The 11,230-nt window shown below is 33.4% G+C and overlaps 2 protein-coding genes and 2 long non-coding RNA genes across 5 annotated transcripts; 2 read left to right on the plus strand and 2 right to left on the minus strand.

Moving 5' to 3' along the window:
- Nucleotides 1-265: 265 nt before the first annotated feature.
- On the plus strand, nucleotides 266-2,350 carry LOC107364255 (uncharacterized). 2 transcript variants are annotated; one of them, XR_001569113.3, is made up of 3 exons: nucleotides 266-798; nucleotides 888-1,617; nucleotides 1,692-2,350. It is a non-coding gene; the product is annotated as an uncharacterized LOC107364255 (long non-coding RNA). The 2 variants fall into 2 exon arrangements; XR_001569114.3 differs by having other exon boundaries at nucleotides 568-798; nucleotides 888-1,297.
- Nucleotides 2,351-2,566: 216 nt separating this feature from the next.
- LOC149093471 (uncharacterized) lies at nucleotides 2,567-3,382 on the minus strand. Its single transcript, XR_016199695.1, has 2 exons — nucleotides 3,287-3,382; nucleotides 2,567-3,214 (listed from the first exon to the last, which is right to left on the minus strand). It is a non-coding gene; the product is annotated as an uncharacterized LOC149093471 (long non-coding RNA).
- Nucleotides 3,383-3,474: 92 nt separating this feature from the next.
- LOC107364254 (copine-8) lies at nucleotides 3,475-5,602 on the minus strand. The gene is made up of 2 exons (XM_015931588.3): nucleotides 4,742-5,602; nucleotides 3,475-4,681 (listed from the first exon to the last, which is right to left on the minus strand). Exons 1-2 carry the CDS (start codon nucleotides 5,492-5,494, stop codon nucleotides 3,848-3,850), a joined length of 1,587 nt encoding a protein of 528 aa, XP_015787074.1. The 5' UTR covers nucleotides 5,495-5,602; the 3' UTR covers nucleotides 3,475-3,847.
- Nucleotides 5,603-6,133: 531 nt separating this feature from the next.
- On the plus strand, nucleotides 6,134-11,105 carry LOC107364226 (uncharacterized). Its single transcript, XM_015931556.3, has 6 exons — nucleotides 6,134-6,386; nucleotides 7,031-7,680; nucleotides 7,761-9,987; nucleotides 10,052-10,257; nucleotides 10,427-10,575; nucleotides 10,661-11,105. The coding sequence occupies exons 1-6, from the start codon at nucleotides 6,159-6,161 to the stop codon at nucleotides 10,834-10,836; spliced, it is 3,636 nt and encodes a 1,211-aa protein (XP_015787042.1). The 5' UTR covers nucleotides 6,134-6,158; the 3' UTR covers nucleotides 10,837-11,105.
- The last annotated feature ends 125 nt before the right edge of the window (nucleotides 11,106-11,230 follow it).

Here is an 11,230-nt window from a genome sequence, read left to right on the forward strand (position 1 = left end):
ATCAATGTGTACTGTAAATCAATTCTTATCATTTTGAAGAGTAGATGAATTTTGTTCCGGGATGATGATTACAATCAATTGAATTGTATTAGAGACTGATTCATACACATTCACAGTCATAACAACTTTTTGAGTTAACTAGATTAAAATGTAACCAAGCAATTTGAACAGCAAATTGTCTTTTAATGGCAGACTGATCAATTATCTTGTTAAATATTGCTGATCCTGTGAACAATAAAGACATGTTTTACATTTGATTATGTGCATTTAATTGTCTAACAATTGTTGTAAATCAATTATGTCTTGCTTTTTTAATGGCAAAGGTTCGTCTTCATTTCGCCATTCAGTTTTTTTTTCCTTGTTCATTCCTTCAATCATTCCAACTATTTCGCTGTTTTACAACTAATAGCAATTGAATAAACAATAATAATCATTGTACTAATAAGAAGTATGATTTATATTGATTAAGATTTAAGCTAATGATGAGCCAAATAAAAAAAACTTACATTTGATGACAATTTAAATTGTTTGGGTTTGTACAAAATGTAATTTATGTTGTTTCCCCAGGAATTGAAGGTAAAAAAGCGGGAGATGAGCAATTGTGCTTTTTGGTAACCAAGCTAAACCAAACAATAACCATCAATTATAGTGATACTATCTGTTTAATTGAGTCTGTTTTATTTTATTATTGTCTAATTAATTTACATTTTAATCGACATTACAGTAAATTTTCTAGTGCAATCACAATTAACCCAAATAAAATCAATCCTATCCACCAAAGTCTGCTTAAACAAGATGGTAAGATACATTATGTTCAACCTTTACCAACTCAACAGGAAATTAAATTATCTTTTTTTTGGTTAATGATTTGTTTTTTTTTCTATTAGCTTATGGTTCACCACTTGATGATTGTTACCCTTGAAAGTGTCAATGATCATCTAGTTGCAATTGTTTCCAGTTATGAAGACAACAATCAACAATTGCTGATCTAATGCTGGTTTGCCAAAAATGGCTATAAAGTATTGTGTAAAATGTATACACTTGTCTTTATGCTTTGTTTTGGAATCGTGATTGTATTTTTTTATCATCATAATATGGTTACTTTGGATTAACACTTCAAGATGTTGAATATTAAAGGATTAAAGCTTTTGATTGCGGGCCTTGAATTCAAGAAATGAACAAAAAGCAAGAGTTTGCCAGAGATGCATACAGAGTATTGTCCAGTGCAAGGGATGGAAAACTTGGTGAAAGAGGTGAAACTTTCACTGACAAGCAATCATCATATGAATTTATAATGGTAATCAAATGTTAAATTTTGGATTTCCTTTCAATAGGAGATTGAAATTTCATGCCTATTATTGTTATAACGGGTTAAGGAACCTTCTAATTCTTCAAAATCCTTGGAGCTGAAGCTAACTCGCCTACGGATATAATGATAGTTGTCATCAACATTCCTCATTATTTCTTTATTATAATCATTATAACAAAAGGCAAGATAATGCTTGGACTCACTAAAGTAGTTGAGGTAGATTGTGATGGTGATGATGATGAAAAGGTTTTAATCTTGAAAATTGTTTCCATCTTAGATTGCAACTTTGAATGGTGTTCATCATGATGGTAATAAATACTGGTTATTGATTGTTGTTAAATCTTGTAACATCTTCTCATTATCTATTTTTCATCTTTTTTAGATTGCTGCTACCTAAATTAGTCATTAAACATTGTTTAATAGAACTATGACTCGTCTCTGAATCATAATCCGACAATTGGCTAATGAACATATACGAACTGCTGATTTATGTTTTGACTCATTTATAACCAATTAATATTACCGATCTTCAAATATGCCGTTCAAATACCGTACTGTTAAGTCGTAATGGTCAAGTAATTGTGCCAATCTAGCTTGAGAAAGTAAAACTGTTTCGATTGCTGCAATTAAACTGTAGAGGGGATGATCCTGATCAAGCTAATTCTACTATCAAATTCAGCGATTTATTAAACCTTTAAAATAGTGATTGAGCTAGTTTAGCATCAGTTTTTTGGCCTTAAACCTTTTACACTTGTAAAATTAATTGATTTAATTGTATTTCTATTTCTGGTAATTTGACTTTTTATTGTAAAGCAGCACCTGATCTTTCTTAATCAACTGGTATTGCTGATGTTTAGGTGAAAAGTCAGTTATCCCGAAAAGATGTTCCTTTCAACAATTGTAACTCCTTTTAATGGCAATTTGTTTCAATGTATTTTTGTATTGTAATAGCATAATTGATTCTCTTTAGCCTTTAAATCATTAGTTGAGATTAACCTTTACTTTGCTAAATGTTTACTATTAAAAGATGAAAAGTTCAAATCTGTTTGTATTCAATAATTCAATTTTCATGAGATAATCAATTCTTGCAAATCCTTGGAGGTAAAGAATAAAATCTGTTAAGTCAACGGCTTTGATGAAAAATGAGTCGTCCATTTTTTACATCAGCTTCATTTTTTGTTGAGGTACCATTATCATTAAAATAATGAATTGACCGGTAACATCCAGATGATCAAATGAAAGTAATCAATTAACCAATTTAATCTACAATTAGATTTAATAATTTTTTTTCTCAAAGGAAATCAATCAAAACAAATTTAACCTACAAAAAAACACAGTATTTGATTCATTTTCAGGTTCTAGCAAGCACATTAATTTACCCTAAAGCAGAACAACTTTAATGGCTGCTTATTTTCTGTTCTGTTCATCATTAGACTGTTAATCTACAGTGAATAAAAACAAAAATAAAATCATCACCGTCATTGGCTCATTAAATTATATTAAGAAGAAAGCTAAAAGATGGAGATTTGTAAGAGTAATTTGCTTTGATGATGATTTCATGAGTACTGGGATAACAATTTCACAATAATCTTTGTCAGCAATTCAAAAAAACATTTATCCACTTTTGACCCATCTGTTTTGATAGTTAATCCAGTCATCGTAACTTTGGCCTCGGTAAAGACGAAGATGATAAAGAATCCAAGCAGGGACAGAGGTTATAGAGGTAAAAAGCAAGGTAAACCAAGCTACTCTTTCAACTACCGATATTGGTGTCCTAGGTGGAGTGACCAAAAACTTATTATCATAAGGGTACGAGTAGCCTCTTTTTTGCAGCATTTGTAGACCTTTAATAGTCCTTGGATTCAAGCATTGTCGAACTATCGAGTTCATAATGGTAACACTTTCCTGGATAAAGAGATAAATATCTAGTTATGATCTCTCCAGTCAAATCCATGCTTACTTAAGTAAATTACATACCTGATTTGTTGGCAAAACAAAGGTTAATCCAGAAATTAGAGATTAATTGAACAATTAAAAAAGATGATTATTGATAAACAAACAAGACCAAGTGAAGGACTCGAATACAACCGTAACAGTATAGTTGTAACGCCCTCTATGGGTGGAAAATGAAGTGTATTAAGCTAGGAAGATTGTTCAATCCAACATCAATTTTACAAAAGTATTGGTTTATTATTATGGGAATAACAATATGTATTAATTTTACTAGACAACAGATACAGACAAATTTAATAAAAAAATTTGGTCAAGTAGTGAATTGTGGAAGTTCAACAACGAGTATGGAATGAATTTAGCATAATTTGTTCGTTAACGAATAATACGTTAAATAAGAGAATACAATAGAAAGCTCAATGTAATAACAATGGTGCTTATCATATAAAGACAGATAAAATTAAATTGTGAATCACCACGATAGTAAAGATAGTTTGTTTCATAGGACATGATAGAATTGAGATATAAAATTGTCATTGGCAGGTTAAAAGACAAACATTGAGAAAATAACAAGATAAAAGTAAAATGTTATTGAGTAGTTTTTTTGGGTTTGATTCCTTTGGCTCTCATAAATGAAGTAAGTTGATCGGGTACTTCGTAAAGCACATCTTTAGCTAAACCGTCCATAGCTGGTACTGATGTATTGATGTAGTTTCTCAGAGGTACAAACTGAACAATATCACGGACAGCTTTTTTACCATTAAATTCCAACAAGCGATCATCAGAGTCAAGTTCATTCATGGCAGCAAAATCATCGTTTCCAACACCAACAATAATTATTGACAGAGGCAAGTGTGAAGCCTCGATTATTGCCTGTTTTGTTTGTGGCATATCACAAATAATACCATCAGTAATAATGAGTAAAATAAAATAGCTAGAACCAGCATCATATTGTCTAGCGATGGCAGCTGTGCTTTCAATAACAGGAGCAAAATTGGTTGGTCCGTAAAAAGTTACACGACTAACAGTTGATCGATAATGTGTAATAATTTCTTCAATTCCATTGCAGTACGGATGGTTAATGTTACCATTTAATGGAAATTGGTGAGAGACTGGAGCTTGAGGTGATAATTTTGCACCAAACCCAAAACCAGGATAAACATTTTGAGAGTTGTATGGCCTTAAAATTTCACCGATTGCTTTTAAAGCTAGTTCGTAGGGATTAGATTTATCTGATCCAATGTAATGTAGCGACTCTGGATATATTGGATTACCATTAGAGGCGGTAAAGTCAATAGCAACTGCGAAATGTAGTTGAGTTCCTCCCATGATATAATCGAGAAATGAATATTCATCGCCAATTTCTAGTTCCTTGAGTTCCAGATTACCACATTTTATGGATCGCTTTTTTGAATTGCTTAGCTGAAAAAGAAATTTGAAAATTATTAATCTGCTATTGATGGTTGATAACTAGTGGCTTACCGTTAATTTACGATTAGAAGGATTGTTAAATCTTTGAGTCAAGTCATTGAGAGTAGTATGAAATGATCCAATCAAAGTATGGGCGCCAGACATTTTATATTTCATACAGTCAATCCTAATGTTGCGATCAAAATCTCCATTGCAAAGAGTTCTAGCAGAAATATAGATCTTTTTCCATTCAGGTTTATGGGAAACTGGAGCAGCTTCAGTTTTATGAACTAGACTATAAGATCCGTTTTCAATAGATCGCCAAAAAGTGAGGAAAGTTGATCGTTTGGTGAAGCAACTAGTCCCGAGAATATCACAACCTTTTAAGGCGATATTTACACTTCGTTTACAATTAGCAATCTCCTCAGCAACTACAATGACAGTTCCTGCACTTCTTCCTCTTTCATCTTTCAAAGGACCAGTAAATTCTCTTCCCTGAAAGGCAACGATTTCAGCCAGGGTTGTTTCATGTTGGCCAAGAAAATCATTTGAAACAGTATCAATGTCATGTAATACAAACCTCAGTTTTTGCACCGTTTCAAAGTTGTAATCGATCAAAAATTTACGGACAAAATGAGGGTTTAAATCATCATTGATCACTTCGGTTTTTCCAATTTCTCTCCAATCTTTATCTGACAAATTTTTGATGTACAAAGTACATTGTGGATCACTTTTTGACAATGTATCTTTATTGGTTAGATTCCGACAAGAAATTGACAACTCCAACATTGTTGTAGGAACTGTTGATATTCTGGTACTATCCATTATTTGTTCAAAACTAGAAACACTTTACGACAAGAAAAAATGTTATTCAGTCAAAAAGTGCAAACATGACTCACAAGCTAGGAATTCAAGCTAAATAGCAAAATGGCAAATGAATTTGCAATGTTTAGTAAACATTGTTTACTTCAAGTTGTTATCTCTTTTTTTCTCAGCTATGCGCACTTGAGAATGCGTCAAGTTAATCATTTAAATCGACTGTCCGATGAACTAAACTCATTTCCAATACAAAATTAAATTCACAAGGACAATTATCATTTGCATTTATGATTAATGATGAAACATATGATGCTGATTGCCGTAGGATACAATCCGAATCCTAATAATGGACTAGAAAAAAATAAGTCAAAAAATATTTTTTTATTAAATACATTATTTGGAGACTATAATTTTTGTGGCATTATTGCAATAAATCTTAAGATGTACGAGTAGCAAATTAAGACAATCGATCTAATTATAACTGAAAACTTTTAAATTATTTAAAGGCTAAAACATTTAAATAAATAGTTTCTTTAGTAGATTTAATAGTGGCGCCTCTGAGAATTACTCTTTGCTCCTGCTCATCTTAAGATGCAATTTTGCTTCAATTTTTCTGGCCAGCATCTCTACTCCAAATCCGTCTACTAACATTTGTTTACATTATTTGATCATGAATCCTAATTTACTTGATTACAATTATAGGCCAGTAAATTCACAAACTATCCCGATTTTACCTCCAAGTTCATCTATTTCAACATTATCCCCTTCAGCAGCTACACGTTTAAATCAAACACACTGTCTTCAATCATCCGACTGTTCGATTAATTCTGGTATGATCAATGAGATGCAAACATCACAATCATATCTACACTTCGATGACCCTTTATTAAATCTTTTTGTGAGTATTTCGATTAATGTTTGAGTCGCCATTTATGGTAATGGTAACCTATTGACTGTGGAAGAGAGAATCTTACTCAGAAAGATCAGCTATCAACTCTGTAAATCTTTCACCAACATACCCACCTGGAGCTTTGTGTTTTTGATCTTTAGATTATTTCATCATCTATTTGGTATAATTTCAGCGAATTGGATTTAGAAAGATTCTCAGGAACAGTTGTTTATGTTTCTTCTCCAAAAATCTAATGCAACTAATTTTACCTGTATTTTACCAACGTTCGTTTTCCGATTATTTTTTTATCGACCCATAAGAAACATACCAAATATCTCCGTTAATTGGATACTTTTAATTCAAGGACATTATTGTGCTCTTCGAACGTTGAATCAATTGGCGTCACTAGTTTTTAGTCTTTTCTCATTTCAGTCTTTTATCTTCTTTTGTACTTTGGATTGATTCATATTACCTTGAAAGGATTCAATTTATTTATTCTCCTATGAAAATAGAGATAAAATGAAGAGTACAAGAGTATATTTTTATACTTCTCTAGAGATATTTACATCTCTCAATATTTTTAACACTTACTTGACAGAAATATTAAATTAATATCTTCTCATGTTTTTTCTTTATCTATCCATCATCTTTAGATCAATGATAGTGACAGCTGCGCGACCATGCCACCCAATCAAATGGCTCCAAATGATCTTATTTCAGATCAAAGTCATCAACTTGTAGGAACGACCAATGATCACGCATATTCAAGAGTAGAAAGAGAGTCTAGGACGGACCATCAATTAACTCCGATATCTAACTCAGTCAATTATGGTGGTAACTCACCAAATTTACAACTAGGCCGAATAAATTCAAATTCAATCGGGGGCAATAGTCAACATCATCAAACTCATCACTCACATCAATCTCATCACCACCATCCTCCTCATCCCCACCAACATCAGCACCCAACTCATCTTCCACAATTTCATCAATCTCATCCAAGACACCAACATTCAATGTCACATCATCTACTGCAACCGCAGCCACAGCCTCCTCCCCATCAACCACCACCTTCACCTCATCAATCTATTCATAATTATGTACAGCAATCCAATTCCAATCACCAATTATTCAATTCCAATTATCACACCATTATTACACCACCACCGAGTATGAGTAATCATGATTCACTTGAGCAATGTAGAGGACTTAGCAGCCCTGCTTCGTCACCTAGCAATATTATTAGAAATATGCCCCAAGATAACTCACCCCGAACGCTTACTCCAAGCTCTGGTGCACCTAGGTAACTAGCAATTTTTCAATTTTTTCATATCTAATTCAGAATCAAGGGTATTAAATTGCGCTATGTCTCTTTTTTTACAGTTTGGTTGGTGCCTCTAATTCCTATCATACATCATCACAATCCACTCAATCGTCGCAATCCACTCAATCTTCACAAAAATCAGAAGATCTTTCGCAAAAAGCTAGCCAAATAATGAATTGTGATGACTTGGATAGAAATCGATTCAAAGATAAGACACAACCATCAGTACAAATAGCTCGTAAACCTATTAATCCAGCACCAGCGCCAGCACCTGCGTCGCCACTTCCCCCTCCTTTAACTCTTCAGCCACCCAAACCCAAACCAGAGGTTATCGATGTTTCATTTGCCCAACCAAGAGAAGAAAATAACGAAGAAAAAGTTCAATTGAATTCTGTTCCTTCGTCTGATAGAACAGTCAAGGAAGTGGAAATTAGAACTGTACAAACATTACATACCGTTCGTCAAGTTTTTTATCAAGGACGAGTTTTATGTGAGACACCAGCAGTAAAATCTCAACCAGTAATCACCCCAATAGGAAGTTTGAAATTGGATGCAGCTCATCTGGAAAATAAAACCACTCTGCTAGCATATCTGAAACAATTTTCCCCATTCAGTTTCAACCAGAACAATATTGATCATTGCAACGCTAACTCTACTACGGTTGAAGTTACGCCATCTTCATCTAACTCATCTGATCTTTACAGTGAGAGGTTAACGCTAAAGCCAGAGTTGGAATCATCTAAATCTTCCTCGTCGTCTACTAATGGAAATGTTGAGCCACAAAATAATTCAGGATTTTCCAAGCCCTTGCCTAATACAACTCGAAAATCTAATAAATCTGTCTCTTCTAAAGAGTCAAACCTTGCATCAGGCAATATGGCCCAAGAATCACGTAACCCTACTGAACCGAAGTCTCTCCCAATGTCTATGTTCGAGTCGAATTCTAAAAACCAATCTAATTCCAACAAAAGAAAACTCAATTCTGTCAGTGGATCTAATAAAAGAACGAGAAAAAATGGAAGAGCTGAGATGGAAGAGACTATAAAAAAAGAAACTAAAGAGGAAGAGGTTAAAATGAAGGATAAGGAGGATACAATTAAAAAGGAAGAATTAATTGACAGCGAAGAAACTCGCAGGGAAACAGCAACAGCTTTGCTTTCTTTACATGGAAACTCATCGTTGATGAGAGTTGGAGAAGTGACTCCAGATATGGTTATTGATAAAATCAGAGAACCTGAGTTTCGACCGATTGAAAAAGATAATCAAGTTTTTGCTAAATGGGCCCAAGATAAAAATTTTTATCCCGGTAAAACAACTTCACCTCAAACTGATTCCAAATGGTTAATAACTTTTGACGACGGCGAAAAACGTTCTGTCCACGAAAGTGAGATTATCTCCGTTCCTTACTTAGTACCTGGACAGCACGTTATGATAACCTATTCAAATGACAGTTGTGCTCAACGAGTGATTAAACGTTGTTTTGTTAAAAACGGATATGATGTTGAGTACGAAATTGAAAATGACGACGCTGATGGTAAGCGGTATCCAACTCGAAACATTTTCTTAACATCTGAAATGGCTGCTATTCTATTAGGTAAACAATCAAAATTCCCTTCAAATGCATCTAAATTTGCTGACGTTGATCTCAATAATATAATACCTAAACGTTCACGGATATCTAAGACAACATCGTCATCAGCCACATCCACAGCTGCCACAACAACAAGCAACACAGCATCTTCAACATCATTAGTTCAAACAGCACCCTCATCAGTCGCTAGCCATACATGTTCTAGTGATGATCACGGTTCAGTTGGAGACTCTGATACCGGTTCAGTGAATAGTTCTAAGAGTACAAAAGGTCGAAGTACCTCATTTAGCAAAAAATTTTTGCCATCATTCAGTCCATCAGGCAAAGTAACCAATGAAAATGCTAAATCTAAGAAAAATTCGGCCTCTAAATACCAGCCTCCTTTACCATTCACGTATAAAAAAACTAGTTCAGACTCATCATCATCTAAATCATCTTCAACCTCATCAACCTCCTCAAACTCTAAACTATCAATTGTTCAAGGAGAAAAGGAAAAACTCTTGGGACCGATTCCACCTGAAGGAAGCACCTTTTTCGACGGAATTGGTTTCCTATTAGCTGACAGAACTAGTAATTCCAATAAAGAAATGTCTTCATCCGAAGCTGGTTGTAGTATACCCTTTGATGCTGATTATTTGGTATCTCAAATTCAAAATGGTTCAGGGAGAGTCTTTAATGATCTTGAATCAGCTCGAGTAAGTTAAACTCCCTTTTCAAATGCAGCAACCAGCTAATTTTTACATCTCTCTTGTTTTACAGAATTGCGCCGAAATAAATGAGATCGTTCTGATTGCCTGTACATATCTGAAAACATCTCTTTATATGCAATGTTTACACGCTGGCATTTCTTGTGTAAGGCACACTTGGGTTATCGAATGCTGCCGTGAAAGACAATTGCTCCAAAAAACTAAGTTTTTACTTCCTTCAGGCTTTAGTATCATCAAATCAAGCCTTCCATCAGACAAGTATAAATTTAACTCTTTTTTACATTAGTTTTCTCAATCTAACAATTTAATCCAATTTAACAAAGCTTTTATTTACAAAAAAATTGGATCTTAAATAATATTTGTTACACATTTGTATTTTGTGTCACTGATTATCTAATTTTACCATCGCTTTTTTCCTTCTTTCTAGAAATGTCTTCAAAAAGAGTGCAAATCTATTCAAAGGATTGAAGATATTGATTGCTGACACCAAGCTGATAGATACATGGAAACCTGTATTGTCCGCCGGTCAAGCTATTATTGTTTCTGGTTTGCCACCTTCAGGAGGATCATCAACTCGTACGTTCAACTTCCCTTATTGGTTTACATAATTTGTTCAAATATTTGTTTACTAAAATTTTTCTGTATTTTTTAAATTTTTCAGGTAAAGCCTCTAATTCTGTGGATTTTATAGTTGCTGACAGTAATTGCTCTACCTCAGTTATTAAGAAAGCGCAACAAACTAATATTCCAATTGTGACAAGCGAGTATCTCGCTCAATGTTTGATAAATGGTAAAAAATTGCAGCATGATTCACACGAAGAATTCACTTATAAATAATATTATTGTTTTTAATTAATTATTGTTTTATTATTATGACTTCTATTATCATTGTATGATTATATTTCAAGAAACACAACAAATGACCCCTTTTCACCTCTTCCACACTAGCCCACCATATTGTTGTTCATCTTTCATCTATTATTGAATGTGATGCATTTTTTCCCTTCTCATTACCATTTCGCTCATCGTGAAATTAAAATTAAACAAACAACCGTAATCAGTCATGAGGACCAATTTAACATTGGTTCATCATCAAAAAATCAAAATGTCACCTCAATTATTTAAAAAAAGAAACCAAGTTTTGGTGAAACAAATTGAAGTTGAATTTGTATAAGAATTAAAATCAAAAAGTAAATAATTGAAATGATGATTATTGTCATTTGATTGTCAA

This window comes from Tetranychus urticae, chromosome 3 (assembly GCF_039701765.1).
Source record: "Tetranychus urticae isolate SD_2017Ah chromosome 3, NJAU_TeUrti_SD_1.0, whole genome shotgun sequence".
Classification (NCBI taxonomy): domain Eukaryota; kingdom Metazoa; phylum Arthropoda; class Arachnida; order Trombidiformes; family Tetranychidae; genus Tetranychus; species Tetranychus urticae.

Coding starts and splice junctions, on each gene's coding strand:
- LOC107364254 (XM_015931588.3), bottom strand. CDS start 5,494: ATGGATAGTACCAGAATATCAACAGTTCCTACAACAATGTTGGAGTTG. Junction 4,682..4,741: donor CTTCTAATCGTAAATTAACG/GTAAGCCACTAG, acceptor TTTCTTTTTCAG/CTAAGCAATTCAAAAAAGCG.
- LOC107364226 (XM_015931556.3), top strand. CDS start 6,159: ATGAATCCTAATTTACTTGATTACAATTATAGGCCAGTAAATTCACAA. Junction 7,681..7,760: donor CCAAGCTCTGGTGCACCTAG/GTAACTAGCAAT, acceptor CTTTTTTTACAG/TTTGGTTGGTGCCTCTAATT. Junction 10,576..10,660: donor TTCAGGAGGATCATCAACTC/GTACGTTCAACT, acceptor TAAATTTTTCAG/GTAAAGCCTCTAATTCTGTG.